Source organism: Sus scrofa, chromosome 2 (genome assembly GCF_000003025.6).
Source record: "Sus scrofa isolate TJ Tabasco breed Duroc chromosome 2, Sscrofa11.1, whole genome shotgun sequence".
Classification (NCBI taxonomy): Eukaryota; Metazoa; Chordata; class Mammalia; order Artiodactyla; family Suidae; genus Sus; species Sus scrofa.
Window position 1 is genome coordinate 148,517,284 of NC_010444.4, and position 25,249 is coordinate 148,542,532.

The following is a 25,249-nucleotide window of genomic DNA, read 5'->3' on the forward strand; positions in this document are numbered from 1 at the left end:
ACAATCAGGGAGTTCCCGTTGTGGCGCAGCGGAATCAAATCCGACTAGGAACCATGAGGTTATGGGTTCAATCCCTGGCCTCGCTCACTGGGTTAGGGCTCTGGCACTGCTGTGAGCTATGGTGTAGGTCACAGATGCAGCTCAGATTTGGCATTGCTTGGCTGTGGTGTAGGCTGGCAGCTACAGCTCTGATTGGACCCCTAGCCTGGGAATCTCCACATGCCGCAGGTGCGGCCCTAAAAAGCAAAAAAAAAAAAAAAAAAAAAAAGGCCCACAATCAGATCTTTGAAACAGGTCTGTATTTGATAGACTACATATGATACAGAAATGAGAATCACTATTTTTTTCTATAAAACCCACGGTATGTCGAGCCTTCACATGGCTAAATACAGGAAGACTGCTGAGTAGTTTTATTTTAAGTAAAGTGCCTGTACCAAGAGGAGAAAGATTTATAGAAGATACCTGTAAATAGAAGTCCTGGGGAAGACTCTGGTCGCTTGATAACTTAAATAACAGCCTGACTGGTTACGGGGTACGGTTTCTGAGTGCCTACTCCGTGCTGCCTGGCATCGTGCCAAGTGCATTATTATGCATATTATCTCATTTAATCCTCCATCAATCATAGATGACAGGTATGGGCATTATGCTTTTACTAAAATCAGAAAATTGAGGCTCAGGACCTTTAAGCGAGTTGGGCAACATCTCGGAGATCATAAGTGGTGGCGCTGGCCTTGGGGTGAAAGGCTGCCTTGTTCAAAGTCCAGGACACTAACCAGGACAAAAAAGAGGTTTCCAGTTCTAGACTCCAGTTCTAGACTCAGCCCACGTTCTTGCAATTTCAGTTTTCTCGGTGATAAAATGGCATCATTATCTCCTAGGGGGGAAGGGGAGATAATAATACAAGTCCAGTACATTTGTAATGCATCTCCCGTGCCATGAATGATGGCAAAGTGTCTTGTAAACTACGAGATGGTCTATAAATACAATGTGTCCTCAGCCAGGTCCCTATTTGCCTAAAAATTAATATCCTCTCCCTAAAATGAATTCCTTAACGATGCTCTTTTTTTCTCTGAACTTGGTTGCCCTTTGGAATTTGACCCAAATTTTACTTTAAATGTTGAATCCAATCTTCTCTCAAACAAGTCTTCATAAGGAGCTGGCCACCAAGTTTCAACAGGGTACTGCGACCAACTCTGGTGGGGCTTTCGGCCAGTCCCTTCCTCAGGACTCCAAATGCTAAAGGAGAGAGTGGGTTAGTTGAAGTTCAAGGTTATTCTAATTTTGACATTACTAGGGTAGAATGTACCCAGTAATAGAAAGAAGAGGAAAGCGGCCAGGTCATTAAAAAACCAGATAATTACTCTGCAATATTTGTTTAATTAGTAAATTAGGGGGCTCTTGACTCTAAGGTGAGTATTGACGGCTTCAGCAATTTCAGCAGGTATTTAAGATGTATCAGACACCATTCCACAAGCTGGGACTAAACCTGGCGAGCAGAGCCGGGGTGGTTCCTGTGCTCTGTGCAGCTTTACATCTAGAGAAATAAAAAAGTGGGAGTCTGAAAAAGACATTGCAGCTACAGGAACATTTTGTTGGACCAACAGTTTTTTTAACATTTTTAAAACCTGCCAAAGTTTATAAACAAAGGGAGATTTCACGCGGAGGTTTGGCAGTGCCAACACTGAGCTGAAGAGAAAGGCTGCAAAGGAAAGGCTGGAGCTGGAGAGACGCGGTCCCCACCCCACTCCTACATCCTCCAGTCCCCCTGTCTCACAAGTGCAGGCGCTCACACACCCTTGCCATTTCGGTAAGAAACTTTTGGGCCAGTTCTGGGATGCCTTCAGTGCGTATGACTCTTGCGTTTGCGATAAAACAGCTATTTCAGTCGCGTTGATTGTTATGGGGAGGGGGTACAGGGAGCTGCCATGGGAGAAAACTCTCAGCAGAACTGATGTTAAAGATGGGAGGGGGGAGCCGGGAGACTTGGGTCTTGGAAAGGTCCTCTCCATTGCTTCTGTTTACACTGGGCAAGTGTCTTCCTTCTCTGCGCCTCAATTTCCGCTGCCATAAAATGAGGAAATCTGCGAAACCATCACCTTTATGGGATCCTTCAGGTCCGGACCTCCACCTAACACCCTCTCCTGCATCTTCGCAGCTTCCCTGGGAAGTCTGAAAGGAAGTCGCGCCTTTCCCCATCTAACATCTGCAGGCACCTATGGCCAGCCCCATATCCACCATCCTTAGCGGTGCAGCCGGGTATCTTGGAGGGGGTGGAGAGGGGGTCACTTCAGGGGAACTGGCCTCGGCCCGCGGCGCTCTGCATCCCCGCAGCCCCGGATGGTGTCAAGGACCCTGCCGACGCGGAGCCCAGGCGACTGCCCCGCCGCCCAGTCTGCGGAGCCTGGGACCGCCCGCCGGCCGGCTGCTCCCCTCCCCGGCGCCGCCCCTCCCGGAGGAGCTGCGCGCTCGCTCGCGGGGCGCTCGGAGCCCTTGGCAGCGGCAGGTGCCCGCCCGCCTCCGCCCAGTCCAGCCCAGCGCTTGCGGTCATCAGGCCACCCAGGCTGGCAGGTGCCTTTCCCTGCTCGCTGCTCTTTGCTCTGAGTTGCTCTATTAGCCCTGTTCCCGGGGTGGAAGCGCCCGTCTGCGCTTCTCGGAAGGCGTGAAGGAAGAACCAAGACCTAGGTGAGTGATGGTCCAGCTTTTTTTTTCTCTTAAGTAAACCTGCACACTAAGGGCACTGTTGGGAAGCTAGGAAGTGCGAAGGCAAGAGGGCTAGGATAAAGGCAGGGGCTTAGGCTGACCCAGCTCAACCTGATGAGACGCGGGACCATTCCTGGCTTCTTAGCTATTTTCCATCCGACTTCGTCCCCCAGCTTCCGACTCAGGTCCAGATGCAGACAGACCGCAGTAAATATTTGCTGGGCAGGGGTGAGTGCAGGAGGTGTTTCGGCTTGTTTCCCTCATCCAGCTTCTAAACAAGCCAAGGCTCGCCGCCTTTGATGCTTGGCTTCATCGCCATCAGAATCCCACCCCCCTCCCCCAGCTGAAGGATTTGAACAGTTTTACACAAATAAAATGCCATGGATTCCCACAGAGGACTGCTATGCACCACTTAAAAAGCAGAAATCTGAGCTGGAGAGATTAATGTGCCTAATGGCAGAATTGTAATCATCAGGTGAAGTTTAAGAAAGTGGACTGTAAAATGTATATACCACATTCATGATTGTGGCTGTTCTGGAGAATATGAAAGGGGAATTGGTTTGGCATGAGGATTGAGGTGGGAAAACTGTCTTCCTACAGCTTTTAACATAAAAACCGATGAAGCAAAATTTGATGAAACATAAACAGCAGTTAACTGCAAGTGGTGTTACCTTGGGTCTTTTTCAGAATGTCTTCTTCCTCATGTTTTTAAATTTGTCTCCGCTTAAGAAGTTCTGTGGGTTTTTTTTTTTTTTTAATGCAAAGTTGTATCTATGCGTATGCTGTGGCAGCAAATACAGACAGTTCTGTCAGAAGTTACAACTTGCTTGCATCACAGCACAGGTTCTTCCTGAAGAAGATACGTCTTTATCTAGCGCGCTGTAACTGCTTGGAGAAGCTCTCGCATTGACATCCCCCAAAAGTATAGACCAAAAGTCAGGTGTCATCTAGAGTTCAAACTCTGATAAGAGGCCAGGTCAAGGTAGAATCTGGAAATTCCTTATGTTCCTATAAGACACATTGCTGTTGCTCTCCTATTTTCTGGGTAGAATGTTCATTTCCATGGGTGGTGGCCACCCTCTTACGTCTCAGAATGAGGCTTATCAACACCGCAGAGCTGACATCAAGAAAGGGTGTGGGGACTGTTAGAACAGAGTGCTGAGGCTCTTCTGGGCCCTCTTCAGCAGAGTGGAAAAGATGCATCTCCATTCTTCTGCCAGGAAAGGTTGAGGTCTTTCTGTACCTAAGTTACCAAATTATAGTTACCCGTTATCCACAAAGGAAGAGAAAAGAAAGCGCCAATTCTAGACGGATTGGGTCGTTAGGTGCAGTGGAGAAGCCACTGCCCCATCCTTCAAGCCGCCTGCCCCTCCCCAAGCATCCAAAATCAGTTCCCTGTTTCTATTTTTTCTTTCTGCTAAACAAACAAACAAAGTCACTGGATCTCTGGTGAACAAAACTGTCTGCACATAAGAACTGGGAGATGCGGCAAACTGCGATAATATCCCTCTTTCCCTGACCTGACAGTGTGTGAGGTCAATGCTCGGTACATCTTGTGTTGCAGGAAGTGGGCTACTTGAGAAAAGCCTGAGGTGTGAAGAAGAAGGTAAGAATGACAGGATTGGGGCATGGTATGAAAACCACTCATACTGCGGTACTGCACTTTTACACAGGGAACTTGAGAGAACGTAGCCTTAGTCCTTAGTAGGAACAATCGCAACTCCTTAAAATCAGTGTTGTCTTTAGGACCAGGCCTTCCCAAAGTCATCTGTGGCTCAGCTCTTACACTGTTTCCCCCTTATTCCGGACTCTAAATGCAGTAAGGAAGCGCACAAGCCACCTGGTTTGCTTCTCCCCAGACCACAGTGAACTGCTAAGGGCATCTGCTTCTTCCTCATCCCCTTCTCCGCCGGCTGGCATTAAAAGCCCTTTGTTTTTAGCCTGGAGATGCAGTTGAGTTCTTTCTCTCATCCTGATCTCAGCCACTCCCCCAGCTCCCTCCAGCCACCTGTTACCACCTGCGACTCCCCCTCCCCCCATCCCCCAAGACCGTTTAATCGCTTGCTTCCTAATTGCTGACTCGCTGTGGCTCTCCATTTAATGATTCTTTTTAAAGTCCAGAAGGCACTTTGCCAGTAGTTGGCTTTCAGTATGAAAAGTAGCATTTCCTTAATGAGTCTGCCTTCCAAATGAAGGCTTTACTTAACACTTTCCCTAATAGGAAAAGGAGCTTTTCTTCTAGATTTGCTCAGGGGCTCCTCAGATTCCTTTTCTATAACTCACCCTTAGCCCATGTTTGCCTGGGACACTTCTTTCAACTCTGACTCTAGTCTGTAATTCATATGCAGAAAGCCCGAGAGAAAATCCACAGGTATCAAATTAAACAACACATGATAAGGAGATACTGCCTCTATGAAAAACAGTAGTAGCTAGTATTATTTGCAAATATGTGCCAGGCGTTGTGCTAGTTGTCTCACAACAGATTGCCTCATTAACTGTATGCCATGAGCTGTATTTGTCCCACGCATGATATTTGCTCAAGCCATAGAGCTGAAATGAATTTTTAAATACTGTTTTGTATAAAATCTGGATCTTCTCCCATTTGGAGGTAGACGTGCAGATGTGGTCCCTGGGCCCAGGTTTCCATTCATCAACGATCTCTTAGATCTGAGAACAATGATGTCTTTTAGGCAGAGCCTGGGCTCACCAGGTCCCCAGTATCCCCACCAGGCAGTGATGCCTTCCACCTGGTCCAGCTCACTCATTTGTCTTTCCATCTGGCTGTTGTACGAGCTTGTGAACCCTGCGGAAGGCACTGCTGTTTCTCCCATTGAAGGGATGAGAGGCCCAAAGCCATTATCAGTGTCCACTTTAGAACTGGAACTCTGGTTGCTGACCCTCCTTACAGTTTCCACGGAAGTAACATTCTTTCTGTTTAAAAATGAATGAAACTATAAACATAAAATTTTTAGGATTTGTTAGCTCTCGCCTATGCCATTCAATTCAAGCTTCCTAGTGGCCATCAATTACCGAGCACTTATGCTATGAAAACACTTTATGTATTATCTCATGAAATCACAGTTAGTTTGCCTCTGAGGTAAGGACTATTATGACCTTCAAGTTCAGAGAAAGGAAAAAAAAAAGCAGTGTGTTCCATGAAATTCAGCAGCTTGCTGCTGTGGTAAAGCCCAAACCCAGAGCGTATTCCTCTTACATTGTGGGACCTTCCAGAGTAGGAGAAAAGAGGTCTTTTTATGACTAAAAAATTAAGTTGTTGATCCCACATCCAAAAAAAAAAAAAGTTGAAAGTTAACATATTTTCTCAAAAATATGGAGTCACCGTAAAATATTACTTTTATTTTACAGCTGTTAAAGCATTGCTGTCTTAAACTTGCCTTATCTTTGGTAAAATAGTTTCCTTTCCTCCTTACAAGTCCAGGTCCACTTTTTGTTTGTTTGTTTGTTTGTTTGTTTGGAGTATAGTTGACTTACAGTGTTGCATTAGTTTCAGGTGTACAGCAAAGTCAAACAGTTCCGGGTCCACTTCTGAGGAGGACATGCAGTGGGTTGTCCCAGATGCATGATGTTCTCTGTTATTTCTGAAATTATCATTTGCAAGAATGAAAAATCCCACTGCAGGAATACAGATGAGGTCAATTTTCGGCCATAGCCTGTCATCAGGGTGCCTAGCGTACACCATATCATAAGGATTCCATTTCTTTTTCTCTCCTAGGTATCTGGCTAAGGTTTCCAGAGCTGTTTTGAGTAAAGACAAATGTTTCTGCTGGGATGATGTAACCAGAGGACCCAGGTCTGGGCAGACTCGACCATGGGAGCCAACACTTCAAGCAAACCACCCGTGTTTGATGAGAATGATGACGGTAAGAAACGCGTGATAATCGCATATAAATATAGAATTTTCAGAATTCAAATGCAAGATTCTAGTTTCATAAGGAAATTGCCATGAAACAAATGTTTTAAAAAGGAGAACTGCAAGGGAAAGCCTGAGGACCCTGTACTTTACAAAAAGCTGGATTTTACTTTCCATTTCATGTTCATCACTGCTCTACCTATGCCCTTTGTCCAAAGGGAGCTGTGGTTGGGCAGCTGGTGGACAGAAGACCTTGAAATTAAATGATCTGTTTGTTCTCTGTGCTGTTCCCTGGACAGGTGAAGTTGCCCCTACTGCTGGTTGTTACAGAAAATTTCTTATATTATTACATTATAGTATCAAAATGTCTTGTCTTACCAAACATCTTGTATTACCAAACAGTAATTGATTCTCATAATATTATAAAGTGAAGTCATGCCAGCTGGTGCCTTCTGAGCTTCTAACTGGCATGCTTCAGGGTCCTGGACAAATTCCTCAAGGCTAGGTCGTAGGAAGAAGGGTCAGTTTTATTGGAGAAAGGGAAATTTTCAAGACCAGGCTCAGCAAGAAAAGAAGTACAGGCGCTGGTTCCCCTGGTCCTCCTGTCATCCCAGAGCGAGGCTGCCGGAAATGGCCATGGGCCTCCGTGTGTCACTCTTCCTAGAGTGGAAGGGTGAGCAGCCTTGTAGGCGGGTGCTGCTTATAGGTGGCCTGAGGAACAGGTGGCCCTGCAGCCCAGCTAGTAAGTTGTCCAGGCCCAGAGGCAGTCCTCAGAGCCATTTCCAGGGAGGTCTGCTAACTGGACCATAAAGGAAAAGAGCAGTGAACTGGAATTCAGGAGATCTGAGCATCGGTCCCGCCACCCGCCACCAGTGAGGCTCAAGAAGTTTACTTACCCTCCCTTAAATCAATTTCCTCATCAACCAAGTGAGAGAGGGGGTGGGAACCTCGAAGGGCCTTTTCAACTCCAAAAGTGTATCATTTTGAGATCCTCAAGGCGCTTTGCGTAAATTATAAAGCAGCATCTGAATCATCAAGGAGCGTTTGCTGCAACAGAAAGTGGCTTAAAGAAGACAGCCGTGGTTTTGTTCCTCATGTAACCATCTAGGCATAAGTAATCCAGGTGAGATGTGGCTCCAAAGGCCTGGGGACTCTGACTCTGACTCTGACAAGCTGACTTCTTCCCTTCCCTTCCCTTCCTTGGAGGGCTCCCTCATGCCTCAGGGTGGGTCAACATCACACCCACATTCCAGCCAGTGGGAAGGGAAGAGAGGAAACTGAGGAGCCCCTCCTTTTTTAAAAAAAAAAATTATTATAGTTGATTTACAGTGTTGTGCCAATTTCTGCTGTACAGGAAAGTAACTCAGTCATATACACATTCTCTTTTTGAGTATGTCGTTTTTCATCATGGTTTATCCCAGGAGACCGGATATAGTTCCCTGTGCTACACAGTAGGACCTCATTGCCCATCCATTCTAAATGGAAGAGTTTGCATCTACTAACCCCAACTCCCTGTCTAACCCACTCCTTCTCCCCTCTGCCTTGGAAACCACAAGTCTGTTCTCTATGTCTGTGAGTCCATTTCTGTTTTGTAGAGAGGTTCATTTGTGCCAATTTTAGATTCCACATTAGGTGATATCATATGGAATATGTGCTTCCATATCTGACTTGCTCCAATAAGTATGATAATCTCTAGTTGCATCCATGTTGCTGCAAATGGCATGATTTCATTCTTTTTATGAGCCCCTCCTTTTAAGGATCTGATCTGCCTGTTGCTTGTCACTTTCCCTCCGTGCACATACCAAGTTATAAGGGAGACTGGGAAATGAAATCAGTAATCTTGAGTGGCCATGAACCTTTGAAAAATAAAGAGTTCTGTTTTGTTATTAAAAAAAAAGGGGGGGGGAGAATTAGCTATTTTGCCATGAGTAGAGGACAAACATAAGTCTGCTATGATCTTGGTTTTTGAGTCTTTGGTTGGATCCTTTGAAAAAAACAAATGTCTAAGAAGTCTTCTTGTCAGCAATTCTCTATCAATTTAGAGTTTATCATCACTACCTATACAAAATATTGCACAGGAACGCTGACATTACATAGCTTGAAAATGGTCTTAAGAAAATGTTTTCCTACTCATATCTGGTGCCTTATCTTACTTTCTTAAGTTGCAAAGTCAAGGGTCTATAGGCCAGTGAGGTTAATGGACTTTTTCATCTCTAAAATGGGGAGTCAGTAAGGCTTGCATTTCCTTTGTCTGGTTCATTTTGCTCCCAGCAGATTCAGAACTAAGGTTGTTCGTGAGGCTGATCCTCAGAGAAGAGAGTAGGAAAGCAAGGCCACAGTCCCTTGGCAGGGATGTGTGTCATTTTGAGGTATTAGGAATAGCATGATAATGAGAAAACACAGAGATATCTAAATGCTCTTCAGCTCCACAGTTCCCATGGGGTGCTCAAGAAAGCAAGAGCTCCAAGGGACTGCGGCAAATGGGAAATAAGGCACCACTTATAAGTGCCTTCAAGGGACTCTAGAAAAACTAGGTTGGGGTAGGTTAGGTTTAAGGAAAGAGTAGGTCCGTCTCAACACTTTCTAGGTTGCCCCTTTTTGTTGTCCAGCCACCAGTCCAACGAGGTAAGCCTACCACAAGACCCATGATGAGAAGAGCTGATCAGAGCAGTGTGTCCCAGCATCCTGGGGCAAGGCTCTGAGTCTCACCCAGTTGCAGGATGCAAGTAGAAAGGCCACCTTCTATGAGGCTGTCCCTCTGCCAGACCCTGAGGTACGGAGAAGGAACAAGGTGACCTTCCCCTGCCCTTGGGGGCCACACGTTCTAACCGTGGAAGGCAAACAATAAGCTAGTTAATAATACATAAACCAGGTAACTTCAAAGAGTGTCCAAGCGCCACCAAGGAAGTGACTCTGAGTGACCACATGGAGAGTGACAGGTGATGTGGCGAGAACACTTCAGAGAGGCTGTGCTTGCGGGTCACCTTTCTGAGGAGGTGGCATCTGAGGGGAAACTGAGAGATGTGAGCAAGCCACTCACATCATAACATGAGAGGAATAGTCCAAGCACAGGAAAATATCCAAATGCTGACAATGTTGGGAACACACAGTTGCCCATAGCTTCATGTTCTGATGAGTGTGAGTTTGTGTATTACGGAAAAAAAGGATCATATTTAATTGTCTCATTGACTTATTTGTTTTCAAGATTGTTGAGTTTTGAGGAGGAAAGTTATGACATTCTGGTTATTTAGCTTCTTTTAAATCAGCAAATCTTCTAAAGTTGATTTGGGTCCTTTCACAGCTCTGGTTTGAGCACGAGGTAAAATTTTATTTAACTGCTGTGAGACTTTTGACCAAGAGCAGATACTTCACTGCAGCCAAAAGCACTAATAAGATAGAAAGCCCAGAAATAAATACACACGCACCTATCATCAATTAATCCATGACAAAGGAAGCAAAAAAAAAAAAAATACAATGGAGAAAAGATAGTCTCTTCAGTAAGTGATGCTGGGAAAACTGGACAGCTACATATAAAGGAATAAAATTAATTATAACATTCTCTTACACTATGCACAAAATAAACTCAAAATGAATTAAAGATCTAAATATAAGAATAAATACTAAAACTCTTAGAGGAAAACATAGGAAGAACATTTTTGACATAAATTGCAGCAGTACGTTTTTTGATCCCCTTCCTAGAGTAATAAAAATAAAAACAAAAATCAACAAATGGGACCTAATTAAACTCACAAACTTTTGCACAGCAAAGGAAACCATAAAAAAGAACAAAAAGACAACCCACAGAATGGGAGAAAATTTTTGCAAACGAAACAACTGACAGGGGGTTAATCTCCAAAATATATGCACATCTCATACAGCTTTATATTAAAAAAGAAACCAAACAACCCAATAAAAAGTTGGCAGAAGATCTAAATAGACATTTCCCCAAAGAAGGCAGATGGCCAAAAAGTACATGAAAAGATGCTCAACATCACTAATTATGAGAGAAACGCAAATAAAAATTACAGTGAGGTATCACCTCATACCAGTCAGAATGGCCATCATCAGAAAGTCTACAAACAATAAATTCTGTGAAGGGTGTGGAGAAAAGAGAACCCTCTTACACTGCTGGTGGGAATGTAAGCTGGAAAACAGTATGGAGTTTCCTTAAAAAACTAAATATAGAACTACCTTACGATCCCGCAATCCCACTCCTAGGTATATTATCCAGAGAAAACCATAATTTGAAAAGATACATGCAACCCGGTATTTATTGCAGCACTATTTACAATAGCCGAGACCAGGAAACAACCTAAACATCCATGACAGAGGACTGTATAAAGAAGATATAGTAATATATTCAATGGAAAATTACTCAGCCATAAAAAATGAAATAATGCCATTTGCAGCAACATGGATGGCCCTAGAAATTATCATACTAAGTCAGTCAGAGAAAGAAAAATATCATATGAGATCACTAATATGTGGAATCTAATAAAATGATACAAAAGAACTTCTTCACAAAACAGAAATCGAGTCAAAGATTTTGAAACCAAGCTGATGGTTGCCACAGGGGAAATGTTGAGGGGAATCAGAAATTAGGAGTTTGGGATTAGCATATACACACTACTATGTTTAAAACAGAGAAGTTACAAGGACCCACTGTACAGCACAGGGAAATCTACTCAATACTGTGTAATAACCTATATGGGAAAAGAATCTGAAAAGAAGTGGATATATGTATATGGATAACGGATTCATTTTGCTGTGTGCCTGAAACTAACACAACATTTTAAGTCAACTATACCCCAATAAAAATTAAAAAGAGGGGAAAACCCCTTGACAAATAGGAAAAACAACACTGGCTAATCAAAGAACATTAATGCCTATGTCCTTTCTGATCTCTATATTTTTATATGAATAATCAGATGAGGCCAGAATCTAGGGCATTTAAATGACCTAATTATTTTTAAAATACTGCTGGAAAAGAATCCCAAGATGTGATGAAACAGTGTCTAATGTTTCCTTCAAAACGTTTACTATTCCCAGTATATATATGTGAGAGGAAAACTTGTATCCATTTCCCCAAGTAGTAGTTCAAGATTTCTTTCTCATAGAAAAACTGTTTGGGTTCACTGTGAAGGTAATTAAAGAGTAAGATGTTACTGGATGTCCCTTGAGATAAGCTGTTCTTGCTAGAATTCATCCTGACACTTTGAATTTCATGTTGTTCCATCTGATGCTGATCCTGAGAGAATCATTTTATTAGTTATTTATGTTGATCTTTATTTAGTGAAAATAAAGCATAAAATGTACAGCGCTACTGAAGGGAATAAATCTGGCTTATTTAATTATTGTTAAGTCGTTTCTTACACAGTCGATCTCAAATTACTTTTGTGGCTCCAGCCCTTATATTTTAATATAAACCTAAGTCTTAATTACTTTTTTTTTAAATTGTGGTATAATATACATAATAAAAGACACCATTTTAACCATTTTTCAGCATCCAGTTCAGTGGTATTGAGTATATTCACATTCGGAAGCAACCATCACCACCGCCCATTTCTAGAACTTTTTCACCTGCCTAAGCTGAAATTTTGTACCCATTAAACAATGACTCGCCATTCCCTCTTCCCCCAGCTCCTGGCAAACACCATTCTACTTGATGTCTCTATGAGTTTGACTATGCCGTGTACCTTATGTAAGTGGAACCGTGAAATATTTGTCCTTTTGCGTCTGGCTTATTTCACTTACCTGTATCAGAATTTCGGTCCTTTCTGAGGCTGAGTAATATTCTGCTACATGCAGATACCACATTTTGTTTGTTCTTTTAGCCAGCCTAATGAACATTTGGTAGTTTCTACCTTTTGACTGCTGCTGGTACACATATCTGTTCAAGTCCCTGTTTTCAAATGCTTTGGGTATGTCCTCAGAGGGAGAATTGCTGGATCACATGAAAATAATTTCTTTTGAGGAACCACCCATCACACTGTCTTCCACTTACTCATGGTTTGTGTTTTCGCGGTGGGAGGCCATCTGATGTAATGGGCCTGGGCTCTGGTAGTGACAGGTTCAAATCTCAGCTCCGCCCCAGACTAGCAATCTCCGTACTTCTATGAGACAAATCAAAGAGGATGTAGCCTGATCAACCATCATCAAGCACCGGAGTCAATGTGACTCATTATAAAGTCTTCGAAAGGGGTGTGAAATACCATGGGGAAAAGTCCCAAATCTAAATAATTTCTAGTAAACTGATTTAAAAACAAAACAAAACAAAAAAACCTCTACGGTACTAGTTGTTAAACCTGCATAAGCCTCAGTTTCATCATATGTAAAATGCAAGTTAATCGGGTCCTTGTGAGGATAAAATGAAATAATGGGAGAGTTCCCACTGTGGCACAGTGGGTTAAGAGTCTGACTGCAGCGGCTCAGGTGGCAGCAGAGGCATCTGTCTGATTCTGGCCTGGCACAGTGGATCAAAGGATCCAGTGTTGCCACAGCTGTAGTTTGAATTCAATCCCAGGCCCAGGAATTTCTATATGCCACAGGTACAGCCATAACAAAAATAGTAATAACACAAGTAAAACACTTAGAAAGGTGTATCATATAAAGTTATCATGCAATTAATACTAGTTATAGTGTTATTTACTAGCATCAGGGTCTGTGCACACGAACTCTTTGAAGTACTTCAACTTTGGAAAGAAACAAAATTGATTACAATGCAACAGTGTAGATGCCATAGTTAATATAACTCACCACAATTCTGTCAATAGAGCTGGATAGCCAGAGAGCAAAAGGATTTTGTAAAAACCTATATAAATCCTCTGAAAAGAAGCTAAATTATTGACTTCACAAAAACATAATCTCGTCTATTTTTTTTTTCTCTCCCCTGGGGTGACTGTATTTTTTTAGGCAAAATCAAGAACTCATTGAGTTGAAAATCAATCAACTTTATTTTTTTTTTCTGATTTAAACCCAAAGCTGATAATTGAAGTAATCTCATTTGATTGACAGAAACAGTAACAGTTACCACCACCCCTCAAACCCAACTACCATGTGGGTACTCTAAGAAATAATGACGCAGAAAGACATTGCAAGTTTTCTGAAAGAAAGCAGTGTAGGTGATATTTGTTTTTAATGTTCATAACTTATTCATTATATCTGATTTATTTCTGAATGCAGTGGGTTTTGTTTTGTTTTGTTTTGTTTTGTTTGGCCTTGTTTTATTTAAAAAATCAACATGTTTAAAGTCTAATCCTTGAGGTTTTCAGGCCGATTTAGAAAATTAAATTCTTTAATACAGGAGCAAATGGACTTGGCTATAATTCAGGGTCTGGACATGTGTTTCCAAGCATATACAAAGAATGTAGGAAGTGGCAGAGTTTAGTAAAATCAAGAGACATCTTTCTTCTGCAGTCCCATAGCTAAGAAAAGTTGGCCTTAGGTTAAAAAGTCTCTACAAAGCCTCCATCAATGTCCTTAGTTTGCAGAGAGAGCTCAATTATTGCATTATTCTCTGGACTTGCTGAAAACTCAATGTTCTACTTTCACTTGGCAGCCCTTGTCTCCGAGGATAAGTGATTGCTTCCAGTTTTCCTACATCTTCTTTGGTGACAGAGGCACTGGGTCCTTCAAACTGTTGGGCCAAAAAAATTGGCCACGGATTTGCAGTCCAAAAGAAATGGGAGGTTACTGAACTGATTCCAGCAATGAAGGACTTTGACGACACTCTTCTTTGTTATTTTAATGTCTGTGCACTGCGTATTTGTACCCCATAGAGGAGGCAAAGGAATTTCAGACTTTGCCCTCTCAAACTGGAGTAATCTTGTCTTATATTATTTACTGTTTTATGCTAAAATGGGAAAAGAAAATGAAATTTTCCCCAGTGACAATTGGCTTCTTAAACATTACCTTGGATGGTCTAACGATATTTGTCATAAATAATCTCAGATCGACTAGTTTATAGCCACACACACTTTTAACTTGTGAGGGTCTTATTTCCCTCATCCCAAGGGGATGGGAGAGGTGAGGGAAAAACAGACAGCCCAGAAAACAGACATCAAAGCTAGCACTTCCGACTTGCATGTTTCCTGAGCAGTGAGTTACGAATACATATTTAGGAGAACCTACTCAAATTTCGAAAAGTTTCATTTGCCTTTCGAGATTCACAGTGCTTATTAGCATAGTAAAGGCTCTGAAATGTTCTACAATGTTGAAATCTCAGTACTCTGATATTTTTCAAACTTGTTTGAAAATGAAATCATTTTTGAAGAAAACCTTTTAATACCTTGTAGCAAATAAAACCCTGTGGGTCTCAAGTTGGGAAACTGTCGATGAAGAAAACACAACCTGAGAGTTGAGGTTAAGTTTTATTTGGGGTGAAATTAGGACTTAAGCCCAGGAGAGAGCATCTCAGGGAGCCCTGAGAAACTGCTCACAAGGGGAGAAGCTAGGTTGTGAGTTTTTGCAACCAAGGGGAGGTGGTAGGACCAAAAGGTTTACAGACAACCAGATTTACAGAAGAAGATTCACAGAAAACCAGTTTCTGTGTGAAGACGAAAGGTCTGGGCTTTCCCGAGTTCCCTCGGGGCTCCCCGGCCCACTCTTGGGAGTGGTTGTGCTCACGCGTGTCCAGACATCTTTTGTTTTGTCCCCTAACCGCAGCCCAGGAGGCGGTATCTCAGACAGCTCTGCTGGTCTCGTGAAGGTCACTGCCCGTCACAGACCTCAGTCGTCATTGACAGATTTTAGTGTTTTTCCAGGTATGAGGAGATATAAGAATTGGGCTCCCAAAGTCTTCTCCTAAAAATATCTAACTACCTGCAGACCTGTTCTTCCAGTTTTCCCAGGGCACAGATGCCTCACTGGGGGTGGGGTGGGTGGTATCTCACCCTGAGCTCCACTCTGGGTGCTGCCCATCAGCAGCTGCAGGAAGGGTGATGGCAAGTGCCAAACTTCAGCTCACGTAACAAAAGGTCATGCTCACATCCACTCTTTTCTATTGGAAACATTTCTTCCCATTTATCCCCCCTCCTTGTTCCTAGCTACAGGTTATGACCCACGCAGAATCGATAGAGCTGAAGGGTGATTATGTTCCTGCCTGAGGCCTCCTAAGCACGAGTTCTTCAGGCCACACAGCTTATGTTTACGCAGGTTAGTGAGTAAAACATGAGGTAGCCCTGCCGAATGGTGGGATGTTGGATGCTTCTAGTCCAAGTGAGGATTAGATTTGAAGATAATTCATTTCTTCTTCTTTTTTTTAAGTGGAGAATATTTTGGTGCAAAGAGTGTCTCGTGAACAGATTATGGCAAAGTAGTTGCCGATAATTAAGTAACACTCATGCTATGCTAACATTTTATGCTATCCAAAGCCATAGGTATTTTTCCATTTTCATCTTGAACCTACCTAGGTTGAAAAATGCAATCTGTGAGCTGGTTTTGGTGTTTGGCAATTATATCAATGAGTGTGGGAGAGAAGGCCTTCAGAGAGTCTGACTTCTGCCAAATGGCCTCACAAGTGTAGACTTAATTACAACAACCGGCATTACCCACCATTTAACCAACTCAGGTCTATGAATTATACTGGGATCCCAACCATGCATTGCTGTGTGACCATTTCATTTGGGAATGCGCACACAATGCCACTGAGGGCATCGTCTTCCCCCTAAAATGGGACCTTGAGACAACTTTATATGGTTCAAAGTACGGAAAAATTTATGATTATAGACTTTGAATTCATTCGACTGGCAGAGGCTCTCTTCTTTCTTCTTGGAAGCATATTTACACTATGATATGTAATATTAACCTTTTTTTATACTGGAGTAAACTGTGGTTTTTGGGTTTTTTGTTTTTTGTTTTGTTTTGCTATTTCTGAGAACAACTGAAAGTAGGGGTTGGCATACTTTTTCTGTGATGGGCCAGAGAGTAAATATTTTATGCTCTGCTGTTCAGACACATCTCTGTCACGGTGCATCCACTCTGCCTTTGTAGCGTGAAGGCAGATAATGAGGAAACTAACGAACATGGCTCTATTCCAATAACATTTTATTTGTGGACACTGAAACTTTAATTTCGCATCATTGGCACTTGTCACAAAATATTTTTATTTTCCATGCATTTAAAAACATAAAAGCCCTTCCTAGCTTGGAAGCCATATAAAAAGAGAGGGTGGGTTGGATGTGGCCTGAGCACCGTATCATACTCCTTGTTCTAAAGCATCCTGCAGACACTATCTACATATGCTGGGGCTCTTCTGCTACCTGTTCATAACCCTCTAGCCTTGACTGAGGGACGGCAAGAAGCCTGAGAGATGTCTAACAAAGTCAGTCTTTACCAACTGTCTTTTGGTTTATCAGTTTGAGTCAATGGAAGCAGTTGGACCAATATATCTAAATCTATTTTAGGGAAAATCATGTATTATTTTTCTCATATGTATTATTTGGTAGCCACATAGACTGGGTTCAGTTAAATGGACACAACCTATCATTCATTTGAAATACCATTAGGTAGAGTTTATTTCCTTCTGGGGCAATTTAGCCACCCAAGAGCTACCAGCAATGGGGGTATTGACACCCCCCCACACACTATTCTACTTTGTGATTTATTCTAAAGAAAAGGGCCATGTATTTCTGACTTCTGGGCAAATCCATGAATTGGGGTCCAGGCAGCAGAAGAAGCTGTCTGGTGCCCATTGCCTTGTCTTGGCACCAGTAACGGGTGACAGTAAAGCCCAGACTCCCTGGGGCACCCTGTTTCCTCAAAGGGAAGTGCTGACTGTGCAAGCAGATGCCATCAATTTGCCTCGGAGGCTGCTTCTTTGGAGAAGTTTCAAATATACCCTGAAAGGACCTGCCAAGCTCCCCATGTATTCATGGCACCCATTTACTGCCAACCCTCTGGAAGGACAAAGGACCAGTGGGCCAGCTAAGTAGTTTTTATCAGTGGAAATGTTCTAGAGTGGACCTTCAACCTTAATAGCATCAGGGTATCAGAGTTATGGGTTAACTTAGTGTCTTCCAGACACCTTCTGTGGACAAATGCAATTTTGTTTTTCCATCCATGGTGAGAGGAGAAAAGTGAGGGCAATGTAACAAGCTTCTCATAAAGCAAATATACTATTAAAATTTTTATTTTAAGGCGACCTTCTTTCTCGTTTTGTGTCTAGTACTTAAGGGCTGTGTAAAGAGAATTGTTTTCACTGTGGGAACTTGGAGAAGTAACTTGTCCCTCTGATCCCCAGCTTTCCCATATGTAAATGGGGGCTGATAGTATCTGCCCCAAATATTTTCCATGAGGATAAGAGAGATTATCCTTAAAAGGTATTCAGCAGAGTGGTTGGCACAGAGTAATTGCTCAATCAGTGTTGTTACTATTATCTTAATCACCATTATTTCTATGATTTTGATTTTTTCCATTATACTTGGTTTATAGTGTTCTGTAATTGCTTGCATCTATTAGCCCCAGATAATCATTATTTGTAATGCTCTTCATAAAAAAAAAAAAACAAACTACCCAATGTTGGCTTTCTTTTTGGCCCCTAGTTTTTGTTTGCTTTTTGTTTTTCAGGTGGATGGGATTTTCTGATCTGAAAAATAAAAAAACTGTAATTGTAACTTTTTAACAAGCTCGGTGTCATTAACATTCAGGTAGCTGAGATGAAGAAAGAGATACCTATTCTAATTGGGAAAGTCATTCATTGGAGGTCAAAGACGGTGGTGCCTGAGCTCACAGTAACGAGAGGCAATGGAGCTGGAAAGCTGAGAGTTTATTCAACGTGTAATTTCAGTATAAAATGATTGACAGTTACTGATGGTCTGAATGTGGGCTAAGAGGGAAGGAACAAAATCTAGAATGGATTCTTGGTTTTTGCCTGCATAGACCAGTAGACGGCTGTGACATTTTGCTGAGATGCAGGAGAAGGGGCGGGGGGCGCTGAGGGGCTGGGGACATGTTTGAGCATAGTCCAGAGTTCTTGGTTGGATGCATAAAATGACCGGGCAGAAAATGCTGATGTCAAGTAGGAGGCTGAGATTGCAAGGCCAGAGAGGAGTGGACAAGTCTGGGTTCGAGATAGAAGATGTCATTTTAATTTTAGGGGGACTGATGAGTATTTAAAGTTTGGGCAGAGGAAAGCAACCAGCTGAGGAAATTGAGAAGGAGCAGCCAGTGTGAAATGAAAAATATTCTCTCTGAAATTTAAAAGAGAAGGCTATTTCGAGGAGGAGGAAGTAGTAGCTTGTGTTGAATGTTGCTGCATGGTTGAGTGATGTGAGACATATCTATGGGATTAGGGATTCAGAGGATGTAGGTGAGGCTGACAAAACCAACTCGAGTGGAGATGTGGAGACATGAGCCAGACTCGAGGGAGCCAGGAGTATGTGGGCAGAGAGGAGGTAGACACGGCAAGTAGAGTAAACCCTTCCCAGAAGTTTGACCTAAAGATGAGCCAACAGTTGAAGCAGCGTATGTTAAGGAAGGAATTTTAAAGAGGAGACAGTAGAGCAGCTCTCAGCTGGTCGTCTCTCCCCTTTATACTGGTTACTTCCTATCAAACGACATGACCAGGAGCCACGACTGGGCTGGCTTCATCCACGTGGCACCTGCGCAAGCACTCTGGGCCTTGCGTTCCAAAGGGCCCACCCACACTTGGCTTCACTGCCTACAGTTGCCGTCTTTAAATTCTCACTAATTTTATCTTAGAATTGATGTTTGTGAGGTCTGATGGGACAGTGGATCAAACCCCCAGGGGCTTGGCATCTTGCCTCACAGGCTGCCCCCTCCCTCAGGAGGCTTCTAGGTGAGCTGCCCAGCCCCTCCCACCCTCCGTCCACAACAAAGATCTGATGTGGGGGATGGTTGGGGGTGAGGACCCCCCTGACACCCACGGTGGTGGCTGTTAGTGCCACAGGCTGGCAGTTTGGTGGGTGGCCAGCTGGGCACCACTCTTGGGATCTCACAACCCCACCTCCCCATCCAGATAGCGAATCCATCACCAAGCTCCATTTGGGAGCAAATGATGTGAAGATGTTCTCACCACCCAGTCACCTTGTTAGGAGAGGTTGCAGACAACCACCTGCAGCCTACAATGCACTTTACTGTCAGCCCAGCCTGCAGTTTAAACACGGTGGGACTGAGGCATAGGAAGCTTAAACCTCTGACCTGAAATCAGATAGCCACACAGCTGGATCTGGAATCTTGATATAAAACGAATCTCCTTTATTTCTGTTTATAGATATCCTCCCACAATGGCCAACCAGAATGAATTTATAAAATTAAACCTAGGGGAGTCATTTTCAGTAAGGATACATCAGACCCTGCATCCTGCTCCCAGAGAGCTGAGTCACTTCAAGTGACATTTATCTTCACTTCTGCCGCAACTCAACCGCCTAGCCCTTGGACCACATTGCTGTGGAAGTGTTGAGTGGTACCTCTTCTTCCCTGGAGTTAATTACACCGTTCATCACTACTTGTGAGCTTTGCTTGTCTTCCTCTGTTGCTTTAAGAACAACCGCTTCCATGACCTGTATCCATGTCTTTCGCAATTCATTTCACCATCACGGTCATCACCACTTAACCACTCTTCAGCCACTTTTAGATCAATTGTGTGATACATTGTAGGTAATTCTGATTTGATTTAATAAAGTATTAAAGTCACTGCCACTTTGATACGTTCATCTTCTGTCCAGGGTATAGCATACCAGGGAGCATGTTCTAAACGAAGGCTTGACTGAATCATTAAAAAGAGTTTCTATGGAAGTCTTGGGCTCCTAATTGGTGACCAGAATGGGCTTGCTTGCTCTCCTCAGTGGGTTTCCACCGAAAACCATCCTCCCAACACTCCCTGTGGTTAACATTCATGGTTAACATAAAGGTAGATGAACTCTATTTCAGCTATTCTTGGGAAATGTATATTTAAAAGCAAGTCTTACAATGATTAAAATGTATAATATCGCATTTGAGTTGTAGAAACCTTGGAAAATAAAACCAGGAGGAAAAAAATTGCCCTCAGTACTTCAGAGGCTAAGTTAATTTCTGACACTGTTTTGGGGAGTTTTTATAGCCACTTTCACTCTTCCTTCTGGTACCTCTCTTCTCTCTTAACCACTATGTTTTTCTTCCTATGTCTTGTTTTCATTGACTTGTTTGCTTTATTAATTGTATTTTTTTTCCCTCACTAGCAAGCAAACTCCATAAGGCAGGGATTTTTGTCTGTTTTGTTCATTTTTCTATCCTCAGTACCTATCTTGTTAAATAAATAAATCCATGAATAGCCTTTTTAAAAAATCCATGCATAAAAGGCATTTGATGTATCTGAGATGATGCACTATATATTTTTGCATCTTCGTTTTCACTTACATCAGTATAGTTTGTTTCAATTTCTTAACATTTTTTTATTTCTTAAAAGTATAATTTAGGGGCTATGCAGTTCCACAACCCGAACATACTATAATTTCTTTAAATGCACGTAGTTTTAAACATACCTAAAAGCTAAAATACCTTGAAGTTCTATTAGATTGTAATGGCATTTTTGTGGCGTTTATTAATTTTTTAATCCTGGAAAGGATTTGGGTGGCAGAGACAAAAGAAAATATTCCTTACTTTGGCGTGTTAAATCATCACCATCCTCAAATAATATTCAAAGCAGTTAGGTTTAATCCCATCTAAATAAACCAACCCAAGTATGAATATTAGTTAAAAATAAAGTCACCTGAATGAATTGTGGATGTTTTGTACCATTTATTCGAAACTGAATTTTTTAAAGCAGTTTTTTGTGGAAAATTATGTTAACATAAAAGCTGTCATTTAAAACATTTTTAAGTGTACAATTAATAGCGATAAGTACATCCACAACATCTGCAGCTATTACTGCTCTCCATTTCCGGAACTTTTTAATCATCCCAAATGGGAACTCTGAACACCTTAATTCCTCCTCCTTTTAGCCCCTGGAATCTGTATCCTACTTTCTTGGTGAATTCGATTCTTTAGAGTCCCTCATATAAATGTAATCACACAGGAGTTGTTGTTTGGAGTCTGGATTATGTCACTTAGCATAATGTCCTCAAGGTTCACCTGTGTTGTATGTGCTTGTAGGGTCAGAACGCCATTCCTTTTCATAGTTGTGTAATATTGCATTGTATGTGATATATATATATACACACGCACACTTTATGGGGCTGCATTTACCCTTACATTGTGGTGGAAAATAAAGTTTCTCTTCCCTTAGAATATTTTTTCAAGAAGGAACCCTACAGAACCCTCCTACACTGTAGGCAGGAATGTAAGCTGGTCCAGCCACTATGGTGAACAGTATAGGGTTCCTTTAAAAACTAAATATAGGATTTACCATAATGACTCAGCAGGTTATGAACCCAACTAGTATTCTTTTTCTTTTTTTTTCTATTTGAATTTATAATTATCTGGTTTTTTTTTATTATGAGTTTATTTTTTGTTTCTGGGTAAAAATTGAAAGCCCATGGAAAAGGGATTAAATGACTTCATAAATATTCCTGAAGTGTAGTATAAAGCTTGACATTTTCAGAGCATTTTATACTCTTTTTTCTTGCATTTTATATTCTTTAAAAGCATTTGTACTTATTACTTTATTTGACCCCTCTTAGCATTCCTTTCAGGTGAACAGAAGTAATCATGTCCTTCTCTGTTAAATGAAGAAATAGTGCCCAGCATGGTTCAATATCATCACAGGATGACATCTGATTCATAAGGAACTTGAACTTGAAACCAGGCCTCCATTTAGTTTTTCCATCACTATTCTAATCTTGAGGTGGACTTTCTAATTACCATAAGATCGATAACACATTGATTCTTTTTTTTTGTATTTATTATTATTATTTTTAATAGTTATTTCCCCAATACAATTTTTTCTACTGTACAGCATGGTGACCTGGTTACACATACATGTACACATTCTATTTTCTCACATTATCAAGCTCCATCATAAGTGACTAGACATAGTTCCCAGTGCTACACAGCAAGATCTCATTGCTAATCCATTCCAAAGGCAATCATTTGTATCTATTAACCCCAAGCTCCCCAACCACCCCACTCCCTCCCCCTCCCCTTGGCAACCACAAGTCTGTTCTCCATGTCCATAATTCTCTTTTCTGTGGAAATATTCATTTGTGCCTTATACTAGATTCCAGGTATAAGTGATATCATATGGTATTTGTCTTTCTCTTTCTGACTTACTTCACTCAGGATGACAGTCTCCAGTTCCATCCATGTTGCTGCAAGTGGCATTATTTCATTATTTTTTATAGCTGAGTAGCATTCCATTGTGTATATACACCACTCTTCCTAACCCATTCATTGTTGATGGACATTTGGGTTGTTTCCATGTTTTGGCTATTGTGAAAGGAGCTGCAGTGAACATGCAGGTGCATGTGTCTTTCTTAAGGAGAGTTTTGTCTGGATATATCCCCAAGAATCAGATTGCTGGGTCATACAGTAGTTCTATGTATAGATTTCTAAGGTATCTCCATACTGTTCTCCATAGGGGTTGTACCAGTTTACATTCCCACCAACAGTGCAGAAGGGTTCCTTTTTCTCCACACCCCCACCAGCATTTGTTATTTGTGGACTTATTAATGATGGCCATTCTGATGGGTGTGAGGCAGTATCTCATGGTAGTTTTGCTTTGCATTTCTCTAATAATCAGGGATGTTGAACATCTTTTCATATGCTTGTGGGCCATCTGTACAACTTCTTTGGAAAAAATGTATATTCAGGTCTTTTGCCCATTTTTCAATTGGGTTTTTGGCTTTTTTGCTGTTGAGTTGTATAAGTTGCTTATACATTCTAGAGATTAAGCCCTTGTCAGTTGCATCATTTGAAACTATTTTCTCCCATTCTGTAGGCTGTATTTTGTTTTCTTTTTGGTTTCCTTTGCTGTGCAAAAGCTTGTCAGTTTGATTAGGTCCCATTGATTTATTTTTGCTCTTATTTCTATTTCTCTTATTTCTATTGCTTTGGGAGACTGACCTGAGAAAATATTCATAAGGTTGATGTCAGAGAATGTGTTGCCTATGTTCTCTTCCAGGAGTTTGATGGTGTCTTGTCTTATATTTAAGTCTTTCAGCCATTTTGAGTTTATTTTGGTGCATGGTATGAGAGGGTGTGTTCTAGTTTCATTGATTTGCATGCAGCTGTCTGGCTTCCCAGCAATGCTTGCTGAGAAGGCTGTCTTTTTCCCATTTTATGTTCTTGCCTCCTTTGTCAAAGATTAATTGAGGTGTCTGGGTTTATGTCTGGGTTCTCTATTCTGTCCATTGTCCATATGTCTGTTTGGTACCAGTACCACACTGTCTTCATGACTGTGGCTTTGTAATATTGCTTGAAGTCTGAAAGAGTTATGCCCCCTCCTTGGGTTTTGTCTTCAGACTTGCTTGGGCAATTCTGGGTCTTTTGTGGTTCCATATAAATTTTTGGATTGTTTGTTCTAGTTCTGGGAAAATCTGTAGATTGCTTTGGGTAGTATGGCCATATTTACAATATTAATTTTTCCAATCCAGAAACATGGAATATCTTTCCATTTCTTTACATCTTCTTGAATTTCCTTGATTAATGTTTTATAGTTCTCAGCATGTAAGTCCTTTACCTCCTTGGTCAGGTGTATTCCCAGGTATTTGATTTTTTGGGGGTACAATTTTAAAATGTATTGTATTTTATATACCTTTTCTAATATTTCACTGGTAGCATACAGAAATGCAACCAATTTCTGAATGTTAATCTTACATCCTTCTCCTTTGCTGAATTTGTTGATCACTTCAAGTAGTTTTTGGGTTGAGTCCTAGGGTTTTCTATGTATAGTATCATGTTATCTGCATACAGTGACAGTTTTATCTCTTCTCTTCCTATTTGGATGACTTTTATTTCTTTTGTTTGTCTGATTGCTGTGGCTAGGACGTCTAATACTATGTTGAATGACAATGGTGAGAGTGGGTATCCCTGTTTTGTTCCAGATTTTAGTGGGAAGGCTTTCAGCTTTTCTCCATTGAGTATTATATTTGCTGTGGGTTTTTCACAAATGGCTTTGATTATGTCAAGGTATTTCCTCTATACCCACTTTGGTAAGGTTTTGATCATGAATGGATGTTGGACTTTTTCAAATGCTTTTTCTGCATCGATTGAGATGATCATGTGGTTTTTGACTTTTCTTTTGTCAATGTGGTGTATGACGTTGATCGATTTGCATATGTTGAACCATCCTGGTGCACCTAGGATGAGTCCCTCCTGATTGCGGTGTAAGATCTTTTTTATATGTTGTTGGATTCGGATGGCTAAAATTTTGTTGAGAATTTTTGCATCTATGTTCATCAAAGATACTGGCCTATATTTTTCTTTTTTGGTGGTATCTTTGTCTGGTTTTGGAATTAGGGTGATGGAGGCGTCATAGAATGCCTTTGGGAGTGTTCCTGCTTCTTCAACCTTTTGACAAAGTTTAAGGAGGATAGGTATAAGTTCCTCTTTGTGTGTTTAATAGGATTCACCTGTGAAGCCGTCTGTTCCTGGACTTTTATTTGTAGGGAGTGTTTTTATGACATATTCAGTTTCATTTCTAGTGACTGGTCTGTTCAGTTGATCTATTTCTTCTTGATTCAGTTTTGGCAGGCTGTAAGCCACTAGAAAGTTGTCCATTTCTTCTAGGTTGTCAAATTTGTT

The 25,249-nt window shown here is 41.6% G+C and overlaps 1 protein-coding gene across 1 annotated transcript in view; it reads left to right on the plus strand.

Annotated features, from left to right (window-relative positions):
- Positions 2,525-25,249, plus strand: part of STK32A (serine/threonine kinase 32A) — a 143,784-nt gene continuing 121,059 nt past the window's right edge. The window contains 2 exon segments of the mRNA XM_021084962.1: positions 2,525-2,682; positions 6,434-6,581. Coding sequence (XP_020940621.1) covers positions 6,530-6,581 — 52 coding nt within the window. The 5' untranslated portion in view covers positions 2,525-2,682; positions 6,434-6,529.